The sequence below is a fragment of the Grammomys surdaster genome, unplaced genomic scaffold (genome assembly GCF_004785775.1).
Source record: "Grammomys surdaster isolate TR1022 unplaced genomic scaffold, NIH_TR_1.0 125889, whole genome shotgun sequence".
NCBI lineage: Eukaryota > Metazoa > Chordata > Mammalia > Rodentia > Muridae > Grammomys > Grammomys surdaster.
Genome location: NW_021620714.1, coordinates 2038437 through 2063803, shown reverse-complemented (window position 1 = coordinate 2063803; position 25367 = coordinate 2038437). Strand labels below are relative to the sequence as shown.

Genomic DNA, 25367 nt, shown 5'->3' with positions numbered 1-25367 from the left:
AGAATGTGAGCCAAGACTTCCTATCTTCTCTACTTGGGCCCCAGCATAGTGAACAGGCAGTGGTAAAAGGGACATCCTTAAACCAAACAGTCTTCACTGATGCTAGAGAGCACTAATGAACTTCACTCATAGTGGTAGGACACATGTTCACACTGCAGATCATTCAGACCTTGGGACTGAGCGAGTTCACAGAGGCCGTGCTCTAGATTAAGAAACTATGAAAGTCTTGCTTGTACACTTTGACTTTCTTAACTAATGCCAGTTTCAGCACACTTAGAAACCATTGAATATTTATTCTAACAAGGCATTTCAAAATTAACTTTGGTATATGTGTAGACAATGAGGAGAATAGAGAAAAAGACCAAGAGGATATGTCCCTGAGATCTGGACCGTTCTCAGTGTACTCAGTTAAACATTGATACCCCCAGCGGCCTGCTGCAGGGGGCCACCGTGCAGGCTGCCGGAATGCCTGGAAGCTGTTAATGATTTATCTCCTCCTGCTTGCAGGGCTAAGCCCCGATGCTCTGAAGCTGACAGGAAGCCTGGGAACATCAGGAGGGTGGGCTAGCCCTACCTTACAGGGTTCAGGAGAAGAAACATGGTTTGGAATTCTCGTATGAGCAGCCACACAGGGGCTTCCTTGCTTGTTCTCTGAGAACCCGAGGAGGCTATTTTAACAGGATGCATGCTGTCTGGTGTTTCTTTGTATGAGTGTGTTTGTGACAAAATTAAAGCCATGGGATGACAAAATTTTATATGGCATCATGATACAGGCCATCTTCAAACACACATGATGGTTATTTGTGTAGCTCTTTTATTCCAAAAAAAGTGAACAAGTGGCTATATATCCATTAAAGAAATATGAATTGAAGGAACACATTTATATTTTCTTCTGTTTAACAAAGACTAAGTGTGTGAAATTTCCAGAAATATCACATGTGAAAAGTTAACTGAAAGGAAGGAGGGAGACTCCCATAACAGTGACACGCACGACCACACTCAGCTTTCTATAATACCAGTGGTGAGGTTCATATACCCAGGTTGATGTGATCACCTTCACCCCGTCAACCTAAGGTAGGAAATAGTTACTGTGGTGAGACCTCAGTGGCCTCAGGCATTGCTGACATGTTTTGAAGGAGACAACTTAAGAAGTGTGGCATTTCCTTGTGGGTAATTTATCTCTGTCATGAGTGTAATTTAGATTTTTATAGGAAGTAGCTTTTTTGTTTGTTTATGGGAATGACAAATAAGATGAATAATACTGACTCGAGGTTTGGGGCTTTTTCGTTTCCATTGAATCTTGACTCTACATTAGCAGGGCTGGAGAGGCAGGTCATGTAAGATTTATAAACTACTGCTGAAGGGATGAGTGTATGAATTAATCAAAGGACTGTTGTTGGCTTTGGGCTTTTTAACGGGGACTCAAAGCTTCCTTCCTTAGGAACAAAAGTCTACATCTTAGGTACTCAGATTGAAGATGCTGGGACCAGAAGAGCTGAGGAGACTTAGCCATATCCAGATGACTATGGGGTTGGGGTGGATCCCCAGTGTCACAAAAAGAAAATGACAACTCTCACTGCTAAATACAGTGCTCCCCTTGTTTAGTGCAGTTAGGGAAGGAAGTGTATGTGGGTTCCAGGAGTTCAAACACACGTAACCCCTGATTCCATATATCATTGCTACCTGACTTTGCAAGGAAGAGGGAGAGCTACAGAGTATGTGTGTGTATGTGTTGAGGGGAGGGATCATACTGCAAATTTCAGTTTCATTTCTCCTGAAGCCATCCTTTCTTGCCTTATAGTGGAATACGTAGATAAAAGCTGGCCCTAAAATCTTTCATAACAAAGGCAGTTCCCTTCTAAGGAGGCTTCCAGGCTGTGCTTGTGCATCTTCCAATGCAGAAGTTCATCAATTCTGCGGCCTCATTGAAATGGGTTAAGCCTTGCTCTTCTGAGGATAGGTCCAGCCTGAGGAACCATTGAGTCCCAGGTGGTCAAGGGCACTTACAAAATTTTCATATCTAGAACTCAACTCCCCCCACCCGGGGTGTGTGTGTGTGTGTGTGTGTGTGTGTGTGTGTGATTCATATATGAACACAGGTGCTTAAAGAGTCAAGAAGAGGGCCTCTGATCCCCCGAAGGTGGCATTACAGGAGGTTATGAGCTTCCTGATGTGAGAGAGACCTCCTGACATGGCTGGGAACCAAATTTGTGTTCTCTGCAATAACAATACATGCTTCTACCTGCTGAGTCTTTCTAAACCCTCAGTGGGAATTCTCAGATTGGGATTTTCCTCTGCATCTCTCTTTCTCTCTCTTTTGAGATAGCTTTATTCTCTGAAGCAAGGTGCTCTGAAGCTTGGATGTGTCAAGAACTTGGAAAAGTGCTCAGCAGGGGGCACTCACAGACACCCCTAACTGTTGCTAGAGGCAGAGAGCTGGTGCAGAGCTGAAAGCCCCATGGGAGGCATAAGTAAGGGGCCATCTTTCCCAGTAGCCACGGGAAAGCTGCAGAGAGAAACAGGTCAGAATTCATCTTAACGCATCTTAATGATTTATTGTCAAAATATTAAAAAGTTACTTTACCAACATGTAATCAATATAGTTTACTATTGAGGGTTTTGGTGTTTGTTTTAGGTTTTGGTGGAGAGGGATTCACACAGGGCCTCACTTAGCCCAACGTTGAATTTGCTATGTAGCTGGGTATTGATCACCTTGAGCCCCCGATCTTCCTGTCCCCCTCCCAACAGCTGCAATCACAAGTGTGTGTCACAGTGCTCAAACCACTGAGATCTTTTCTTTTGTCTTTTTATGTAACCCAGTATATAATGCATAGAAAGTGTGAACTCTGAACTAGCATGTAGTGAGTGTGTATGAAACAGAAGCCCTTACAGTTTCTTTTTCTTGTAGGTCCGGGGCTACCCAGAGCCCCAGGTGACATGGCACAGAAATGGGCAAACCATCACCAATGGCGGCCGCTTCCTGCTGGACTGTGGAGTGCGGGGGACTTTCAGCCTTGTCATTCACACTGTCTGCGAGGAGGACAAGGGCAAGTATACCTGTGAAGCTAGCAATGGCAGTGGTGCCCGTCAGGTGACCGTGGAGCTGACTGTGGAAGGTGAGTCCCATGGGGCACTGCTGCAGGAGCTGAACTGCCAGCTCCAAAGGTGCTGTGCTTTGGTCCTCTCTCAAAGATGGAAGGACTTAGAAGAGACGCCACACCCAATTTAAGGCTTTGGAATGTCCTGACTCATGTTCCAGCCTTGCCATGAATCACATCTCACCAAGAGTACAAACAGACTCTTAGTGGTAACCTCACAAAGGGATGCATGACCTATCCCCTGCTCGCCTCACCTGTCACCCCGATGTGGCCAAGCCTTGCCACATTTGACAAGACCTCAGGATTTCACCCTGTTACTTGCCCAAACAAGAGCTCTTGCCTTGGTCCTTCACCTAGCTCTCACTCATGTTCCTCAGGCCTCTGCTCAAACACCTCAACTTAGAGAATCCCCTTAGAACCCTCCAGCTTTCAACTCTCCTTCCTGTAAATTCCCTCACAGTTTTTCTTTAAGGCTTGCACCCTCTCACCCATTGCACAGCTCTGAGACACAAGGTCACCATCTTGTCCATTACTATTTCTTCAGTATCTGGGACATTCTCTCCACAGGTGAATACCAAATTTTTGGAAAATGACTGGAAAGGACTATCATCATTAGCATCACCATAGTGCTCACTATAGTGCTCACTATAAAAATAAAATAATAAATAATAAAAAAATAAAAATAGTGTTCACTATAAAAAAATATGTAACAGGAAAAATATGTCTATTAATTAATACATGGTCAGTTGTCTTTCCCCCTGCTTCTGTGATTGAAATAATCTTACTAACCTCAAAGCATCTGGGAGAAACATTTGACTGTAAATAATACTAGGGTTTGTCGCTGGTGCCAGGCTGAAGCTGCTCTGCTGGGTTGAACTTTCCACGTCAGGCCAATGACAGAGACTCAGGGTCTGATGTCTGGAAGGAAAAGGGGTCTGCCAGCCCCTCGGATGTAAGACATGTTTCCCCGGACCCTTCTAGGCCTTTCTGGGAACTGGTAAGCAAGGTAGACAAACTTGCTCCTTCTTTATTTCTTGTTTTGTTCCTTTGTTTTGTTTTTTCAGAAGACTGTACTCCTAACTTCATTTGCTAGAGACACTGTGAACAATATAGATAGCCGTTTAAGGCAGCCTTGGAAAGTTCTAGAAGGGATGTGGTGCACTTGGGACAGTGGCCACTCCTTGACCTCTTTCCCCTATTTCCTCACACAGTGGCAGGGCACACAAGTTCTGCTGAGCAGAATGTGCATAGTTTGGATGCTTTCATTAAATTCTTTAACTAAGTGACTCAGTCATTTCAATGACCTTCAAGTGCCTGTGGCAGGGGCATTCCAGACAGAAGGTGGCTCCTGGTCAGGGGTCTCAGGATAAACTTGCCAGGAGCCATTCTGGTATGGTGCTATCTTGGTACTAACTGATCACAAAGCCTAAACTTTGAATAGTGAGGCCCTTGAACAAAAAGTACCCTAGTCTCTTTTCTGATTTCCTGTTTGGAGCTGAGAGCTAAGAGGTGCTGAGTTATGAGTCACGGCCCAAAGTCTCAAACTCAACATTTGCCAACATAATGTGGGGCTTAAAACCTCTGAACCTTGGCTTCTGCAGAAAACAAATGTGAATTCCAAGCTTTGCAGCCTGGGTTACCCCCTATTCTCTATGATCCGTGTTAAGGAAGACTGGATGTGTTGGGAAAGCAGGGAAATTATGTAAAACAGACATAATCAGGTGTGGTGGTGCTGCAGCCTTTAATCTCAGCACTTGAGAGGCAGACACAGGTAGATCTCAGAATTCAAAGCTTACCTGATCTATATAAAACAGACAACTTGTGAATCTTCTTGGTTCTTACTGTTCAGGAAGTTGGATCTGATGGCTCAACCCAGAGAGAACATTTTTCAGGTCAGCAGTAAGGAGGAGGGACAATCACAGTAGAGCAAGACAAGGCTCATTTTCCTCCTCATTGGGTGGGTTTTAATTGGGATATCGGCTCAGGACTTAAGATGTGTTGTGCTTCTAACTCTAATGGAAGAATGGTCTTATGCCTGCAGCCTCTCTGTGTGTGAATGGGCCTGTGTGCATCCCTCTGCCACATCAGAAGCCTGTTGGAGCTGATGTGTTTGGGGCAACCCTAAGCCCCATAGGCCTAGAAGGATGTAGTTATCACCCACTGCCATGGAGAAGTTGTCAACCCTGCCAGGTTAGCATCGACATTCACAAAGTGACTCCAGCAGCCAGCCCACTGGCCTCCCCTCCAACTCTGGGCTGGGCTTCCTGCTCTGTTCATCCTTGGACAGAACAGAGGTCCTGGGATCAAATGTTTGACCAAGAGGTGGAAACTTTTAACCTTTATTGACCAAGTTTTTGAAGCAATGTTGTGCAGTGAGTGGAGTCAAATGCCCTGGTTGAGTTTTAGCTCTGCTGATTTCTAAGTGTGAGCACATGGCCTTCCTGAGCTTTCTTTTCCTTTAAGGCAGAGGGCATCACACAGAGTGGTACAAGAATCAGCCCCTGGCCATCAGGTAGTGGTGCCCAGTGATTATCTGAGCTGCAGTTAACATCCGTAGAATACTTACAGAGGGAAGTCTGTGAGAAAGAAAGCTTTCTTGCCCAACTTCCAGTTTGGCAATTAGAGCCAAGGAGCGTGAGAACGGGTGCCTAGGGACAGGACCACACAGTTACCTGAGCCCCACACAGTTACCGGAGCCCCACACAGTTACCCAAGCCCCACACAGTTACCCGAGCCCCACACAGGAAGCAGCCATACTGTAAGTGCCTCTAGGTTAGTAAAGTTTAGAGCAGAGCAATGAAGCTTATCCTGAGGGCACTTCCTCCCTAGTACAGGGGCCACAGACTATTCTCCAGGGTCACTGTCCAGTAGTGACATAACAGGACCTGTACATGTGACTTTAGGTTTGCTAGAGCCACATTTTGTTTTTGTTTTTGTTTTTTGTTTTTTGTTTTTTTTTTTAATTGGATGATTTATTTACATTTCCTATGTTGTCCCCTTACCCCATCCCCCACCACCCCCTCGGAACCCCCAATCCCCTCGCCCCTCCTCCTTCTTCTCTGTGGATGTAACCTCTATCTACACCCCCCACTCCCACCTCCCCACCCTCAAAATTCCCACCCCCTGGGGTATCCAGCCTTCATGAGGTCAAGGTTCTCTTCTTCCACCTATGCCCAGCAGGGCCCTCCACTTTTACATATTCAGCTGAAGCCCTGGATCCCCCCCTAAGTGCTCCCAGGCTGGTGGTTTAGACCCTGGGAGCTGTGGTTGGTTGGTATTGTTGCTCTCCTCATGGTGCCACAAACCCTTTCAGCTCCTTCAGTCTTCACTCTAACTCCTCTATTGAGAACCCCATGATCAGTTCAATGGCTAGTTGTGAGCATCTGCCTCTGAATATGTCTGACTCTTGAAGGCCTCTGAGGAGATATCCATATCAGGCTCTTATCAGCATGCACTTCCTGTCTTCCACATCAGCATCTACCTTTGGTGATTGCACATGGGATAGATACTCAGGTGGGGTGGTCTTGAGACGTAGAGCCACATTTTTTAAAGTTAGGTGTCTTCATTAGAGTTTCATTGCTGTGAAGAGACACCATGATCAAGGCAACTTTTATAAAGGAAAACATTTAATTGAGGCTGGCTTACAGTTTCAGAAATTCAGTCCATTATCATCATGGTGGGAAGCAGGGCAGCATCCAGGCATACTTGGTGCTGGAGGAGCTGAGAGGTCTACATATTGATCTGAAGGTAGCCAGGAGAGGACTCTTCCACACTGGGTGGAGCCTGAGCATAGGAGGCCTCAGAGCCCACCTCTGAAGTAGCACATTCCTCCAACAAGACCGCACTCCTAATAGTGCCACTCCCTGTGACAGCCATTCAAACCACCACATTAGGTGAGATTACTTTTAATAAAAGTAATGTCTTATTTAACTCAGTATATACAAAATACGATCATTTCAGTGTATAATCAACATAACCATGATAAGTATCCCCTCCAAATGATGAAGACAGTGTTGACCTGAGTCTCAGAAGCCCTTTTAAATCTTCAAAAACAGAGAAACTTTTGATAGTAGCTTAAATGCTTAGGAGTCCAGAAGAGATATGAACTCACAGTCGCTCTCACCAGAGTCACAGGTTGGGTTAGTCAAAAGTAAGCACACAAGCCTTGCTGGGGAATCTTGTTAACACCTCCGTGTTGATTAGACAGGTCTGATATACAGCCTGAATATCTGAAGTTCAGTCACCCTCAGTGTCACCCTGCAGCTTTCCCACAGGCCATACTTGGAGGAGTTTGCACCTAGAGTCAGGCATGGTGGTGTGCCCCTGGAGTCCCAGCACATGGGAGACAAAGGCAGGAGGATTATAATCAAGGCTAGCCTGGGCTATATATCAAGATCCTATCTCAAAGACAAAAATCACCTGCAGGGCTTCTGGAAGCATCAGCTGACCTGGAGCAGCCTGCCCCTCTGTCTTCTTCCAGCCTGGCCTCCTGGCCATCCCCTCCATAATCTCCTCTTCCCCAATCCCTGACCCCTAATAACACCAAGGCTGCTGCTCTCTGCAAATCCATGTACAGAATACTTGCCATGTACCTTCAGGTTTTTTTTTAAGTTCAATTTTACTTTTAATTGTGTGTGTCTGTGTGTATATGTGCATGTATCTGTATGTGTCTGCATACTCGATCTCTCACGCATGCATATGAATGTAGTGCTCACAGAACGCAGAACAGTACCTGGATCAGATCCCCTCGAGCTAGAGGTACCGGTGTTGAGCCACTTTGTGGGTTCTGGGAAGCTGTGCAAGAGCAGTGTGTGTGCTTGTAGCCACCGAGCCGTCTGCTCAGCCCCACCTCAGCTCAGGCTTCCTTTGTTCTCCCATCTCTTTAGACCTCCAGCTCTTTGTCTCTAACCATGGCCCTTCATGGACTTTGCTTTTCCTAGTTTCTCATAGTTCTCTCTGCTCTTGAAAACGCAGACTTTGTACTGTGCATAAGGAACAAGAGAACTCCCCTTAAGACACTGACTTTCTTAATGATGTTTGCCTATGTTAAACAGGGCCTTTATTAGATTGGGTTACAGGATCAGTGCAGGCAGTCCAGCAATGACTAGCTCATGCTGAAGGTTAGGAAAGTCCAAGACTTCCGTAGTTATTCAGTCCAGGAGGCTCATGTCTCAGCATTCCCATTCTGATGCTGGAGTCCCTGCAGGATGCTAAGGGCTGCTGGTCTTCAGTCCCCAAGAAGCCAGCAAAGGAGGCTGCAGCAACAGAACAGTTGAAGTGTCCAGTGTGGGAGAGGAAACAGGCAAAACAGTTTCCTTCTTCCATGTCCTTTATCTTGGCTACCACTAGAAGATGCTGCCCAGAAATAGGGTAGGGCATCCTGCTTCAGATATACAGTTAAGGATGCTCCTCACAGGGATGCCCAGCTCTTTAGTTTTAGTTGATTCAAGATGCATTCATGTTGACAACTGAGATCAGTTATCACAGTTTCCTTCCTCTCTTCCAAGTGTTTTTTTCCTTATTGGATATTTTATTTATTTACATTTCAGATGCCATCCCCTTTCCCCATTTCCCCTCCCTAAAACCCCCCATCCCATCCCCTCTCTTCCTTTTTGCTTTTATATCATTTTAATTACATGCAAGTATTGTCCTTATTAGACCATCATCTTTCAAGATGCACCCCCCCCATGAGTTGCTCATTGATGCAATGAATTGCTCTAGGTTTCTGTTTAAAATGCCTTTCCCATCCGTGTGCTGTCTTGGCTTGCTGGTGGATGGCCCCAACCTGGTCCCTGCACAGGAGGTGGCTCTAAAGTGGCCAGGTTATAAAGTGAATACAACATCACACCCCAAGCGAGCAATGCCTCTGATTAGAGAATCATCATCTCTGATGGCTTCCTGGTCAATTGGTGAGATTGGTACTTATGACTGAGGTTTGCAAGAGAATGCTGCCCCTCACCCCCACCCCACCCCTCCCAGACACACACACACACACACACACACACACACACACACACACACACACACACCGGGCTTCCTCTGACTTGGACTGTCACAGCAGCAGGAAGCTCTAGAGAAACAAACTAAGATGGAGTCTTGGTCCCTAGAAGAGGACTCTAAATGAGATGTTTTCTTTCTGCTAAGTATCAACAATTTCTCTATGGAGCAGTTGTGGATGATAATTAAGAACTCACTTGCTGGAACTGGAGAGGTGGCTCAGTGGCTAAGAGCACTGAATATTCTTCCAGAGGGCCAGCACCCATATGGAGGTTTACAACTCCATCTGCAACTCCAATTCCAGGGGGATCTGAACCCTCTTGTGGTCTCCTAGGGTACTGCCCACGCAGGCATGCAGGCAAAACACCCATACACTAAACAAGAATTTTAAAACTTTTGTTTAAAGAAATCATTTGCAGGAACTATTTAGCTAGTCCCCTTCCCATTCAAAACCCCATGCCACTACTTCTGAACTCCTTGCCCATCCATGAATGACTAGGAAATAGGTTTTTCTCACAACAGTGTGTATTCTATTTCAATCCCTTGAGGAAGAATTATTTAGTATATCAATTTCCTAGAGCCTTATACAGAACCCTTGAAATTTCTGGATCCATAAATGATTTTGGCGTCCATGGAAGAATGTATCCACTAGTGAGCATCACAGTGTAGGAGCAGTGTGTGTGTGCATGTGTGTGTGCATGTGTGTGTGTGTGTTCCAGCAAAAGTGGACTACATTAGGGAAGAGACTGCATGCATACAATACAATATAATATGATACAATACACAACAGGGAAGAGATTGTATAGGGAAAAGTTCCATTTTTACCACAACAGGGATCCCTTGGCAGAGGTACTTTAATATTTATAGTTAAGACATCCATGGGGCCATGAAGACTTGACACTGACAGGTGACAGTCCATATCTTCTTAGAAAATAGGACAGCTGGGCAACCTCAGCCATTCCCAAATACTCCCTAGCTTTACACCAGGTGTCACCAGGCCCTGTTGTGTCACCTCCTACACAGCTCCTTCCACTCCATCCCAGTGGCACTGTCTGGGTCCTGGTTGCTATCATGGTCTCTCACTTGTCGCAAAAAAAAGAATTCCCAATGGTCACCTTCTATCTTGTCCTCACTCCAGAGTTCACACTGCTATTTGAAATACCTGTAAAAATGCACACCAGATTTCATCACCCCCTCCCTTTGAGTCCTTCCGTGAGTCACTGTCAGCAAGGCCCTGTGGGTGTGACTTGGCTCTTGTTTATCTCCCTGGCCCACAGACCTTCTAGTTCTCTTGGTGCCTAGAGCTCTCTCGTGGAGAACCCCAACCAGGCTGCATCTCTTGCCCTTTGCTCCAGGGATCCCGCTCCCCTTTTGACCTCAGCAGCCTTCCCTTCCCACCCTTGGGGGCCAGTTAAGTGCTCTCCCAAGCTCTCAGGTAGAGAGCTTAAAAGAGAACAGAAGGGGCCCTCTTGCTGCAGAGGCCCCCACATGGAGCACCTCACCACCCCCTTGTTTCTTTCACTCAGCCCTCTCCCCTTTCCTGAGTATCACGTGTGATCATCAGCCAATAGATCGAACCCCAGCCATTTCTCCATCACTAAAGCCCCGGTTCCAAGTAGGAATGGCACCAAATCCTCCAGGGGAGAGGAGGGTGTGACATTCACAAGGCCCCTTTTCTCTTCCAGGTGGTCAGGGAGGCTTGCGGGCATTTAGTGGGAAAGTACCAGTATAAAGTATATGCTCCATGACAAGGGCTGTCCCCTTCTTCCTTACAGTCTTGCTCGAACAGTGCTTCATAAACATTTAAGCCAGTGGTTCTGAGGTCTTCAATAACACCCAGAATTTTTTAAGTTGTGAAAACTAGCTAAACGATTTAAGAAATGGCCAGTATAAAGAGAGAAGCCTTGGAGTTACAGTTTTAAATTATTGTAGAGTTCGTTTGTGCGCATTTTCTACTAAGTGCAATGCAGCTATTGTACATGTAAGTGTTGTGTGTTTACATACGTCCCGTGTAGATCAGAGGAGACCTCAAACTTGACGGAGGTGGAATCAGGAGTATTAAATTACAGAGACACGTGATGTCTCTCTGGGTCTTTTATCTTCTCGATTGTCTTTAAAGTTGGGGGTGCTCTGATGAATTTGTGACCTGAAAGGTGGCATAGTGCAGTTAGTTTGGGTTTGCAGCTGTAGTGCGTGCCTCTCCATTGCCCGTCACCTTTCTTTCGTCAACACCCTCACTGAGGGTACATTGCAAGGCATGATGGGAATTTAAGATGTAAAGTTTCCACAATAACTTTTTATTACCTGAGTCTGTAGCATAAAACAATTATTTTGACATCATACTTGAGGGTTTTTTTCCTCTCTGTGTGATCATCCCTTAACTTACCTTAATGTGTCGCCTTTTAAGGCTTTTTTTTTCAAATATAATATTCATGCTCTTTTATCCAAAAGCAATTTTATTTTCATATCCACCTTGCTCCCCTTTGCCTGTACTGCTTGATAGTATGAATTTTGCTCATTCAGTTTTAAAATCCAAGCATGCTTGACAAGTTCTGCGAGCATCACATTATCCTCCAGCGTGCTTCAACAGAACAATTACATACTTCGATACGGAAGATTATGGCCTACTTTCTGTGTCACCTTGCTTTAATTAAGGCTTTACATGAATTTTTGAAACCATATACATGGCCAATTAGCTGTGAGCTTCAATCCAAGGTGGCCTTTGGCATGACTAAACACATCTCATGAAAGTGGGATTTATTCTAACAGAGTGGAGAAGTGCTATTTTAAGCCTTTCTATAAGAAACACTGAAGATAGCTCAAGTAGGTAGACTATTTCTGGCTCACCTGGAGCAGCCAGGGTTTGCTCTTCTTGCCCTGGCATGAGTATGAACCATACCTGTTTCAGGACTGGGAGTCCTGTTTGTGTGAAGGACGGCCGCATTACCACACACTGTGGGGAGCATCCCTTCTCCCTGCCGACGAGACTACATTATTCACCTTTAAATCAGACTGTTCTGTTTCTGTTCAGTCTTCTTACATATTATGAGGAAAAGCACCCGGGTTCCTGTCAGCCCCTCCTGTGTTGAACTTTCCATTCCTGAGACCTGCCGCATTGTCTTTATCTTGTCCTTTAAACAGACAAGATGAGTGGTTAAACACCTTCAGTGTGTTGTCCTCACAAACTGGGCCAGTCCCCACCAGTCCTCTTCATCTCCTCCCCCATCTCCAGCATTCTACCTTAATCTCCTTCCTGCTTGTTTTACCATCATTGCCTTAATTCTGCCATATTTTCATACTTTTGCAGGATTAATTTCACCTCATCTGACTATTTACAACTTGGATTCCCTCCTACCCCCAAATAGACCCTGCTCGTTATCTTAGTCCAAATTCCCTTTGTTCTCTTCTCAGCTCTCTGGTACTATCTCATATTGATGTGAGCATTCCTCAGTTCCACGTTCAGCCAACTACCTTTGCACATTGCCCTGAATCATACTGTAAATCGCCCTTGCCCTGACAGGGAAGCACCTGTAAGCAACATTCTTTGCTCATCTATGGGAAATGTCTTATTTTTTTACTTGTTGTGTGTCTTGAGGAATTTCTGCCTTAGGATTAAGACATTTAGCTCCTGAGAATTTTGTTTTAATTCTCAATCTAATTTTTTTTTATTGTAGTAAGAAGCATTCGACATTTACCCTTTTCACCATTTTAGCCAAGTGTGTCCTGAAGTGTTCCTGCATCATCAGTACACTCCCAGCTGGCACACCTACCACTACCCAGTTCTAGAACTTTATCATTACCACAGATAGAAATCTTATACCCACAGATTTCTCTCCTGCTGCAGGCCCTGCCAGCTGCCTACCGCCTTCTTTTCTCTGTGGATTTGCCTGTTCAGAACATTTCTTAGAGATGAAGTCACATGATATGTATCCTTCGTGATAAGCTTTCTCCATGTCACGTGTTCTTCAGAGTCTGTTCCTACTGTAGAGTTTCCACACTTCATTCCTGCTCATTCCTGAATAATATTTCATTACATGAACAGACTACATTTTGTTTATCCATTTATACAGACTTTTAAAAAAAATCAAACATTAGATCAGATAGGCAATACGGTAGCATTGCTAAGTGCAGTAAATGGTATGTGGTCTGCATCTCAGCAGCAGGCATGTGGATGCTGCCACTGTAGGGAGCGTGTACAAGAAGCTCTAACGTGCTGATTGGATGCCAGATTTCACTTGCTTTCTCCTTTTTTTCAGGGGACAGGTGACTACATTATGTTTCATTTTTAAAAACCATTTATTTATGTTTTTAAAAACATAGCTAATATTTCTCAAAATAAAATATAGCTAAATTATTGAGCATTCTACCACCCCTAAACAGCTACTATTATAAATGTGTATCTTTTTGTACTTCCTCCAACAGCACGCAAGGAGCCCAACTTCCATCTTAACTGTACTTGTCAGTTGGATTCTTTCAAAACTTGTCTCTCCTTTGATGAGCTTAAACTGTCTTTTAATCTTGGCTAGAGAATGAGATGCAGGACTTCTCGCTCTGTGGTCATATTGAACAAATGTATCATCAGTGATTACTGGTTCACAACAGCCCAAGTTCAATGTGGCCCGAGCATTTGGTGTGGATCCTGTCTCATTGATATTCTGTCAAAATCTCAAGATAGATATGGTTGAGGAAATGCTAACTGTGACGTTAAGTCTCTACTGATGGGTCCATTCCTGTCCTGTCCTGAAAATGTAATAGCTGAGGGAGTGTAAGGAAGTCCACCAATCCCTGATAAATGCTTTGTACATTCCCCACAGCAGACACTCTCTCATATGAGCACAACGACCTAGCCATCCTTGTAGGCCTTAGTAGGCTTTTATACGTATTCACAGCTTGTGGAAGAAAGAGACCAACTTCCAGGGTGATGGCAATTTCAGAAATGCCCTTTCTTTCCCCTTCTCCTAACTAAAAACCAAACCACTCTTGTGTAGTAATATTGCTGCATTGTTATTTTCTGGTCACATTTCATATTCCCTCCCCATCTGTAGCAGCTGGATAAAGGTTCCCCATGTGGTATCTCTAGGTTTGCTATATTACTGTTTTCTGCCTGGTATGTCAGCAACTGGCCCAGGCTCAGTGGCACTGGATATATTAACTTTTCAGCTAGAACTGGTGGTACCTAGCATAGTAGCATCTTGCCAAGGACTGGCAGGACTGCTGGTTTGGGGAGGTGTGGCTCTGTGGCAGCTCATTACTGTTCTATTTCAGCTTGTTGCTTTTCACTCGGCCTTCTGTGGAAGAACTGAGTATTGATTATATTCATCATTAATAGATATGGTAAGAGATGCTCATGGCATCTCCTTCCCTCGATTAAGCTGTGTCATGTTCTGGACCAGTCCTGGAGCTCTATAGGTGACTCTAACAATAGAAAGTCCCAAGTACGACCGCACAACTCAGCCAAGAGGTTCAGTATTCTAGAACTTGGGAGACCTGAAGGATCCCTGAATTATTTTAGGGTTCTATCATTTCCACATGTGATTTTTCTGAATTTCATTTTTCTTACTCACTGAAAAAAAAAGACAGAAAGAGGGAAGGGGAGACAGGTCAGCTGTTAGGAGTATTTGCTGTTTTTTACAGAGGATCCAGGTTCAGTTCCAAGACCCTACATGGTGACTCACAACCATCTGTAACTCCAGTTCTGGGAGATTCAATACCCTCTTACGGCTCATGAGTTGTATGTCCACAGACACCAGGCATGCACCTGATGTGCATATATGCATACAGGCAAGCACTCATACACACAAAATAACGATAAATACATTTTTAAAAAACTTAAAAAGATGGAAAAATAGTGAATTACCTAGTTCATTAAAGTATTATAAGTAACTCATATTCTAGTGTTTGTGATGCATTAGCCTGGTGCTCACACTGAGTCAGCATGTGCTCATCAAGGCTCACATAGTGCTCCATCCTCCCCTGTTGTTGAGTCTGCATGACTCGTTGCTGACATTGGTGTATGCAACCTGGCCCTGACTCTCTAGCCTTCTCTCTGTGTGTTACAGGGGATTTTGTGAAGAAACGTGATCAGCCTGTTCTTTCTAAAGCCTCAGGGTAAGTTATGGAATGCTCCAGCCAGAGTAAGGGTTGGGCTGTCTTTTCCTGCTGACTTAGCAAGCGTAGGTATAGGACATAAGTCTTACATTTCCTAGGTTGTAATAACTGAAGAATGAGGGCCAAGTAGAACATTGAGAACCATTCCTCCACTGTCTCCTGACCTGTTAGCCTCTGTGGCTAGCACCTTTGCCTCAGCTGCTAAATACTAAAGGAGTGGAGGAATATGTCTATGGTCCTCAGAGGATTCTTAACAATTAAGATAATAATGGATAAAAAAAAATTAATGAATAAACTTAGAAGTATTAGCAATAGCTGCTGTCACAGACAGGCCCCAGATCTAAGCGGCTCAGACTCAACTTATTTCTTAACTTGTTCTTAAATGGATGAGAGCCTTCCACATTCTCTTCCCATATTTTCTCTGTTTTGTGGCTCTGTCTCCTGGTGCCACCACACCTAGCTAGAATATCAAGGCAAAAATAGAGTGGAGAATCTTGCTGGATGTTTCCATGCGTCAGCTCTGGAAGTTGCATACAGCAAGCATGCTCTTGGTCTGTTGTCCAAAATCCAGGCTTTAGGCCAGAGCGCAGTAGAACTAAGGTTTAAGGGAGGCTAGTATATACAACACAGCAGCATGCCCATGTGATAGAGGTGATATGTTCTGGGGCCACTGATTTTTCCAGGAGATGTGTTAAAAGAAGTATTTGAGACATGGAATTGGGAAACCAACCCTTAAATGGTTTCTGACCACAATTTAAGTGACCTAAGCAGGAATAGAGGAACTGAATTGCTACCCAGTCTAAGTCTGGATTCTCTGTTGATTTCTTTCTCGGGACAGATTTCCAGGGGAGACTCGTCCTAGCATCTGGGGCGAGTGCCCACCAAAGTTTGCCACCAAGCTGGGCAGAGCTGTGGTCAAAGAAGGGCAGATGGGGCGGTTCTCCTGCAAGATCACTGGCCGGCCTCCACCACAGGTCACCTGGCTCAAGGTGAGATTTTGTCTGCCCACACTCTGATCCTTCCCAGGAAGCCCAAGAGTTCAAACCCTGGGAATCTGTCTTTCTAGTTAGTTACTTCTGTTTCAACTCTGGGCATTTCCCCAAGGCTCTGAGTATATGTGATAGTGACATTCTATTCTAGTGTTCCCTGCTGTCACTCAGATCATGGTGTTCTTATTTTCAACTCACAAAACAGCATTAAAACTTTTATTCAAAGACAGACTGGGCATCTCATGAGAAGAGTTTGAGTTAGGGCACAAGTCACTTAATCTCTTGGAACCTAGTCTTTTTACCTTTAAGGTAGGAGTAATGCCTCAGCATGTTAGGGGAACACTCCGTGTGGAAACGCTTTGCCAACTGTTCATAGCCCAGTGAAGTGGAGAGAAGCAGAAGAGATGGTGGTACCAGGCAATGAGAAAGGTGGAGGACAGGACATTGAGCGATGTCAGGAAGAGTGGGGTCAAGGCCAGAGAGAGAATGAGTTTTTCAGAGAAGAAACTCTTGAGTAAAATGAGTGGTAGACCTCCTTTTACCTCTTCGTGATTCTTCTAAACTTAGAAAAAAAGGAGGGCAAGAAAAACTGAAGGCAGAGATCCAGGATGTCACCGCATTCCATTCAAAGAAACACAGAGGCAGTCTCCACACTTCAGCACCAAGCCTGTGCAGAAGCCTCAAGGCTGAATGCTCAGAGGGTGACTGGCTCAGTCTTCTTTCTGTTACTGTGTGAAATACCACGACCGAAGAGGAAAGGGTTTATTTTACTTACACCTCCACATCATAGTCCATCATTGGAGGAAGCCAGAGGGGGAACCCAGAGACCCTCTTGTTCCCTCTTCTCAGAGGACTCTAGCTGTATCAAGTTAACAAACAAACAAGCAAACAAACAAAGTCGTCACTATGATGAATATCTGGAGATCACAGAACAGGTGCTGTGTACCCAAGCCCTGGTGTCCGTTCTGTAGGACTGGGGGAGGCAGGACAACTGGGTCCAAGAGAGCAGACGTCTGTAACCAAGCTCTCTTGTTGCCACTTGAAGGGAAATGTCCCGTTGCAGCCAAGTGCCCGCGTGTCTATGTCAGAGAAGAATGGCATGCAGATCCTGGAAATCCATGAGGTCACTCGGGATGATGTGGGCGTGTACACATGCCTGGTGGTGAATGGATCAGGGAAAGCCTCCATGTCTGCAGAGCTCTCCATCCCAGGTATGAGGAGGAGGGGCCGACGCAGAGGGACCTGTTCCTGGTGTCAGGACCCTTGTAGAGGAAGCTGTTTCTAACACTGCTTGTATGTATACATGTGGCACACCAACATAAGCGTGCATCTGCAAGGACAAAGTTTTCAACTAGAAGAGAAAGAGATGGGCTAGCTGCATAGACCGGGTCCAGAGGAAGATGCTGTGAGCTGTCTGTTCCCTTCATTTGTGTTCCTAACTAAGCCCTTCAGTGTCTTCAGGCCTTTCTCCTAGCTCAGGTAGCTTTTCTCATATCTCTGACTATGGGAAGAGTGGGTGTTGCTGCTGCTCTGTCACCTCTCTGCCTGAAATCTAACTTGTCCATCCTGTCCATCAAATCAGATGTGTATAAAGTGAGGTCACAACTGCTCTAAGGTATTGATGAAGAGAAAGCTTTTATTGTAGCTGTGAGGGAAAGTACACCCAGAGGCATCTGGAAGAGTCCAGAACAGAAAGAGAAACTAGTAGACTAAACATGGCTAGCACACTGAAGCTGGATGCGAGATGAGGAGAGCCAGAGACGAAGGGAAGCAACCAAAGATGACCATGAGAGAGGTCCAAGAAGGTGTGTCTGAAACAGCGGGGTTGTATAGGAATGAGAAGCTGGGGAAAGGAAAGCCCATGAGCTACAGAGGTTTAGGGTAGGGGGTGGCATGCAAAGTACTGGGAGGAGCCACAGGTACTGAGTGAGCCTGGAGGCCACCGTGTGCTTTGGTATGCTCATAGGCACCTCAGTTAGCCATTTGTCCCAAGTTTCTTTTAGACCCTACAAAATGCTCACTCAACTCTTTCTACCCAGGATCCTCCTCACCAGACTGGACATGGCAGCAATCGCTGCTCTTTCTTGCTTTTGTCCTCAGCCTCTGTCTGTTCTTCCTTTGCAGTCTCTCTGGTCTCCTGCTTACAGTTCTTTAGCCTTCCCCAAGCTCAGCCTGGGGAAGCCTGAACATGTGAATGGGAAGCAATCAGTAAGCCCAGTGCTCATGTGTTGGTCACAGAGATGCCTTAGGCTTAAGGATCAAAAAGGGAAGTGAGCTTATCACCTTTCCTCCTCCTTTCTTCCTCTTTTCTGCCTATAATTCCCCCTTTTGTGGCTCATTCCTTTCCGCAGAAACTATGCATTCTCTCTCTCTCTCTCTCTCTCTCTCTCTCTCTCTCTCTCTCTCTCTTTCTCTTTCTCTCTCTCCCTCCTCCTCTCTCTTTTTCTCTCTCTCCCTCTCTCTCTCTTTCTCTCTCTCTCATTCTCTCCTCTCCTTCCATCCATGTATCTGTTTATCATCTATCATCAATCATCTATCTCTCTATCATCTACCCATCCATCCATCCATCACCTACCTACCTACCTACCTACCTACTTACCTACTATCTCTTTAAGTGTTTCCACAGTTCCCAGAAAGAAACTTGTGTGTGTGAACATATTTACTTGAAACAGGTTTCATGGAGCCACCCTGAGACATTCCATGTACCGCACCCACTGGTATTTTCTGTTCCACCAGATGCAATTAAAACAAGAAACCTCAGTCCTGATCAAAAAATATGACTTGGCCACTCCCCGTGTGTTGGGGACTCTCAGGCCTCTGCAGCAAGGTTTAGCCACCTTAATTTTCTTTGTTTTCCATAGCCTTGTATTTAAAAACCACTCCCTCTTAATGCCCTAATGACAAAATGATACCCAGCTGGGATTTGTTTGAAAATACTCAAAACCAAACAGAATAGGAGAAAAAGAAACTGGCTTTCTTTTTTTTTTAATGGATATTTTATTTATTTACATTTCAGATGTTATCCCCTTTCCCCATTTCCTCCTCTCCATAAATCCCCTAGCCCATCTCTCTTTCCCCTTTTTGCTCTTATACCATTTTTATTATATCCAAGTATTAAGGTCAGTTCTAGGTTGAGGAACTAGCAATACAATAGATGCAAATAGTCAAGGAACAAGCAAGACAACAAAGTTCTGTGATCACTCCTGTGATCACTATTCCTAAGGGCTTATCAAGATAACCAAAATATCTAAGCCAACTTCCCTGTCCTACCTGAAAGTCATTTTCATGCCTGAAGCCTTCTTCTTAGTTCTAGCCTAAGATTTAGATTCCTGCCTGAAATTACTTCTTTGTTCTAGCCTAATGTCCAATTCCTGCCAAACAGCCCCAAAAGCTCCCCACATCTTCCCCTTTTTTATTTCATAAACAAGACTGAGCTTGTCTTAGTTTGTTCTGATAAGAATGCCTTCCTTACCCATCGTGGAATATGCACTATCAAAAGTAATGCACTTCTGTCTTAGGTTGGTAAGGCTCTGTGCAGAATCTTACCAGTTCTTGGCTTGCCAGCCTGTTAGCTGGTGCCTTTCAAGAGCTTGTAATATCTGCCTTTCTACTAGTATATATTTTGGGATTTTCCACAATACAATTAAAAAAGCAGTAGACATGGTAAGAAAACAATATATTGTAATTTTCCTGGCAGCATAAAATGTCACTTCCTTTGTATGTTTGTAAAATATGTATCTGTCTAAAATGTACTTTTTGAGGTGTGTGTGGTTCAGAAGGCTAAAGGTAACAAAGTGTTCTTGGCATTTTCATTGGAGGGTTTATCCCATGATTTGTCTTTCAGTTAATAATGTATCCTTCTGTTTGGTGAAGGGGAGTGGAGTCCATTCCCTCAGGCCCCAGCTGCTATTAAAAAGCCCAGCCAGGGAAGTGTCTCTAGTGTGAGAAAGATTTATCAGCTTACCTAAAGCCCCCAAGCAGGGAAGTTCTGTACTAAAGAAAAAGGATGTCACCTTATAGTAGTCTCTACTTGGCATATAAAATAATCCACTGTCTTTCTGTCCCTCTTCTAGGTTTGGACAATGCCACTAGGTATGTCTTCCTTCATAATCGTTGTTTCCCAACTTAAAATACACTGCACAAAACAACAGCAGCAAAATGCCCTGAATTTTGAAGTTGCTGTGTAGGAAGTGAGGATTGGCTTGGGGGATTGCTTTACTTGGGGTGCTTTGCTTTGTTCTCCTGTGGTAATTTGCTGTCTAGGTTGATGAGATAGCATCAGTATGAAGATTCTTGGAATGCTCACTGCTGTGTCTTCTTCAGTATCCTCTCAGTGTCTTCCAAAGCAGACCACACTCAAGGCAACTTAATCCCACCCCAGGCCAAAGTCCACTTGTCCCTCTGGCCTACAGTCCCCTTGCTTCCTTCCTTTCTGGATGTAAGACATAGAGTAGATGTCAGGACACAGGATAGATCTGACTGTCTACTGTATAGAAGGGCTGTCAACTGCCTCACATATGGAATCACAACTGTGACCCCTGTGGAGAATAATGACCAAGACACTAATTTCAGTTACTGGGTTGCGACTGCCCTTTCTGAAAATTCCACGTTTGAACTCAGACCAGGGAAGTGTAACATTAGCAAGTGAATAAAAGCTCAGGAGAGCATATTCCAAACAGAGGGAACCCTGAGAGGGGGACTGTGGGGTCCAAACAACCCCCATGCAGCTATAGTATCCTGGCTGGCTGCAGATCAATGGCTTGTGTGGCAAGAGACAGTGAGGGTTCTGCTGTTGCAAAGCCCACCTTGATTCTTAATAGAGTGGAAAGCTGAAAACTCCTTGAGCTTCAAGTGTTAAAGCTCAGTGTATGTCTGTAAAAGGCTGTCTGCAGTGGCTATTTAGTATTGGAGTAGGGAGGGGCCTTGTGAGCAAGGGAACCCTGTGGTTGATTTGAACTCCAGAGCCCCAGTGAGAAGAGATGTATCAATCCACAGGGCTACTGGTGGAAGCAAGGGACAGGGAGGGTCACATGTCCCCTGGGATCTGGCTTGGGACACAGAGCAAGCTGCAGTACTTTGCTATTCACTTTACCCTCTGGGTTTTGTGGAACATGAAGTCTGTACTGTGGAAAGTAATGTTTGCAAAGTAAGTAACCAAGTGGCCATTCTGTCCCCGGTGCCTTCTCCTCTCCTGACCGTCATTGTCATGCAGGTTGTCTGTGAGAGGAACCAAGGCCCCCAGTCCAGACATCAGGGAGGAGGTGACCAATGGAATCTCCAAAGACCCAGAGACTGTGGCTGAAAGTAAGAACTGCCCGAGTCCCCAGAGGAGTGGCAGCTCAGCCTGGGCCACCAACAGTCACCTCAAGTCCCCACAGGAGCCCAAGCTGAAGCTATGTGAGGATTCTTCCAGAAAGGTCCTGCAGAAAACCACCAGCATCATCCCTCTGCAGGCCTCGAGAGTCCAGCCAGAAGCGAGAGTACCGGGCATAGGCGCCTTCTCTCCCGGGGAAGAGAGGAAGAGCCCGGCTGTCCCTCAGCAAGCCACACTCCCTACCAGACAATGTGGCCTGGGAGGCTCAATTGGGAATAAGTTTGTCACCGGGAACATCCCCACAGAGAGTCAAAGGGTGTCAACGGGCCCCAAATTTGAGAGTCAGCCCCAAAGTCAAGAAGTCACTGAAGGTCAAGCAGTCAAGTTCATCTGTGAGGGTGAGTATAGCTGATTTGTGCTGCTTCCCAGTATGTAGCTTCTTGATGGCCATTCCTTTCCTTCAGCACACACCAGTCTGCACCTCCTGTATCTATGCATCCCCTTAAAGTAGGTCCTCCAGGAAGCTTCTTCCAGGCTTTTCCCTCTAGGAAGGGTTGAGTCTCTAATGCCTTTGCTTTCTAGAGAGACATGCAAGAGTATGAAACACAGCATTGGTCCTATGTTCTAACTCACCCCTGGTGTCACCATCATGACAAACCCACTGTAGGTGCCTTCCTCTCTGTCCTCCTTTTCCTGTTCTTGTCTCGCCTGGAGAACTGGCCCAAAACCCTGCTCTCCCCCTGGTCAGGATCCTGCCTTTCACAGGACTTCGACTCTGTGAGTGCAGGATCCAAGAAGAGGCAGGCTCAGAAGTAGGGAATCAGTTCCACCCAGCCTGAGTTCTGTCCTGGTCAGTCTCTCCCCACCCCACACAGTGTTCCCTGAGGACACATGTTCCACACATGGCCCTGTAGTTTCAGGAATACCAAAGCCTGAGGTGGGCTGGTTCCTGGAAGGTATCCCTGTGAGGAGACGAGAAGGTATCACTGAGATTTATGAAGATGGTGCATCCCATCACCTGTGCCTGCCGAGAGCCCGGACGAGGGACAGTGGGAGATACAGCTGCACAGCATCCAATAGCCTTGGCCAGGTGTCCTGCAGCTGGACCCTCCTGGTGGACCGTGAGTACATCTCGCTAGGTGTGCTGGCTTTCATGGGTTTCCTATGCCTCAGGCAGTTCAGGTCCTACAGATCCACACCCTAGTCTGCAATTGTCGTCCTCACCTGAAGACCAAGGGAAACGTCAGTACTCCCACCCCCTGATTCTTAATCAGATGTTTATGGCAGAATCACATCAAAACAGACATTCCCCAGTCCACTCCAAGGCCAGTTGACAGCTACATTTTTTTTTAGGATCCTCAGCTGTCCAAGTAGTGCCATGACTCAGCCGTAACCTCAGAGAATGAGTGTTCACTAAATAGACAGGCTTAAAGAAATCCGAGAAGGTGGGGTACCACGCCTTTTATGCTTATTCAGTGTCTGTTTATAGAAGCAATTCGGGTTCATTGCTCAGGATTTAAACCATATATAATCTTCTGGCTCCAAAATAAATACTTTAACGTCTTTTAAACAGAATCGGCACTGTGCTTGTTTGAATGCTGCTGTCTATCCCAATGCACTCATGTAACATAAACATCTTTCTATATGATTTAATATTTTTTGAAGGCAAACTTTTTAGTAGCCATATAATACTGTGAGAGTGGATATGGATAATTTCAGCATCTTCTCATGTTGTTGACTATTGCTGATGTTATCATTTTTCCACTGTTATAGAGAAGCTATGATAAATTGGACTGAACATACAGCTCAGAGGTAGAGTGCTTGTCTAGCTTGCAGAAGTGCCTGAGTTTGATCTCTGGCACCAGAACAAAAGAAGAGAGAGGAAGTTGGTTAGTCAGTCTATGTTTCTGTTTGTTTTCCTATAAACTTTTCACGCTCGGCTGGTGAGAGGACTCAGCTTGTTGTTGAGCCTGATGACCTGAGTTCAGTCCCCTGGATACACATAGTGGGAGGAGAGAAGCAAGCCCCACAAGTTGTCCTCTGACCTCCACATTGTTGCTATGGCGTGCACACGCATGCACACACACGAAATAAATTTAATTTTTAAAAGTTTCTCCTTTAAATACATAATGCACTATTGTGGGCCCTAGGTTCATGTCAAACCTTTGGTAAGCCTAATAAACGAGACCAAGGCAGTAGAATCACCAAGTAGAATACACAAAGTTGGAAGCTCTACAGGACTTTTGCCAAGTCATTTTAATATATTAATTACAGGGAAGTAGAAAGGAGAGAGGCACAAGGTATAAAATATTTAGATTAAAATTATAAATAACATCAGTGTTGATCTTTTGTGGATTTTGCATGATTCCAACTGAAACAATTTTTTTAAAGATTTATTTATTTACTATGTATACAGCCTTCTGCCTGCATGTATCCCTGCATGCCAGAAGAAGGCACCAGATCCCATTACAGATGGTCCTGAGGCACCATGCGGTTGTTGGGAATTGAACTCAGGACCTCTGGAAGAGCAGTCAGTGCTTTTAACCACTGAGCCATCTCTCCAGCTCCTGAAACAATTTTTAATTTTCTTTTTGTGAGACATCAGAAACATGTAGACATTGACAAGTATGCGACACACAGTACTGACTAAGGCCCTGATGATGGTCTCATGGTTTCTTTTTAACTTATTCTTGAGTGAAACTTACGTGATTTCTTGTACTTCCCCTAAAAAATACTTCACATTTTGACAGCGTGGACAAGAATATCAATAAAATAATATTAGTATACATAAACAGAAGTGAGTGGTAGCTACATAGGAATCCAGCCCATCACTCTTTTTACTTCTGTGTCTATCTGAAAATCTCCACAGGAAATAACTCGGTAGAAGAGGATGTAATTCCTCTGGAACTGGAGTTACATGCAATTGTGAGCCCTCTGTCATGGTGCTGAGGACTCAACCTGGGACCTCTGGAAGAGCAGCAAGTGTTCCTAACCCGTGAGCTGTCTCTCCAGCCCCTTCGCTTGCCTCTTTACTGAGATTTTACTGTGTTGGTGAATTTCTTCACAAAGAATGTTACTCATTCCTTTTGGAGATGGAGCACCTGTGGGCAGGGCTGGCAGGCCCAGCAGCTCCTACTTCATCAGCTGCTCCAGGCTCCTAGTCTGGTTGGGGACAGATGTGTGTCTTTGGGTCTACCAAAGGCAAATGAGGTATCTGGAGAGCTGAGATTCTCCTATGGTTTTGTCTGCTGTGGATTTGTCTAAACTTAGAGAAAACAATTCTTTCTTTTTTTTCTTTTTGTCTCTCACATATTCCTGTCATTTTGCTGTTATTTTTGTTGGTTTGTGTGGTAGACAATTTTGAGACATAATTCATATAACATAAAATTCATTCTTTAAAGTTTATAATTCACTGACTTTAACACATTCACTACCGTGTAACTTTAGGCCATCAACTCCAAATCCTAGCCTTCACCAGACATCGCTATTCCCATGGCCCCAGCTCCAACAACCATTAGTTATTTTCTGTCTCTATGGATTTGCCTATTCTGAACATTTTGTATCAATGGACTCCCACCATGTGTGGTCTTTTGTGAATGGCTTCTTTCTCTTAGAAAAATGTTTCTGGGTTTCATCCTTGTGTAGGTCCTGCCAGTACTTCATTCACCTTTTTAGGGGAACAACATCCCGCTGTCTGGCTCGGCCTGCTGTGTTTGTCCAGTCATCAGTGGGTGGATGTTTGCTGTGTCTGCTTTCTAGGCATCTTTTACTTTAAAATTTCATCCATGAATACACTGCTTTTGCACATTCACACCTCTCTCTCTCTCTCTCTCTCTCTCTCTCTCTCTCTCTCTCTCTCTC

At 44.9% G+C, this 25367-nt stretch overlaps 1 protein-coding gene across 2 annotated transcripts in view; it reads left to right on the top strand.

The window, feature by feature from the left end:
* The window catches only part of Mylk (myosin light chain kinase), a 188648-nt gene that overhangs the window by 49768 nt on the left and 113513 nt on the right, over window positions 1–25367 (top strand). For both annotated transcript variants that reach the window (XM_028752285.1, XM_028752284.1), the window contains exons 3-9: window positions 2909–3116; window positions 15155–15203; window positions 16042–16192; window positions 17238–17403; window positions 20266–20284; window positions 21405–21904; window positions 22421–22627. In XM_028752285.1, the coding sequence (XP_028608118.1) occupies window positions 2909–3116; window positions 15155–15203; window positions 16042–16192; window positions 17238–17403; window positions 20266–20284; window positions 21405–21904; window positions 22421–22627 (1300 nt within the window). The remainder of the gene's footprint in view (window positions 1–2908; window positions 3117–15154; window positions 15204–16041; window positions 16193–17237; window positions 17404–20265; window positions 20285–21404; window positions 21905–22420; window positions 22628–25367) is intronic.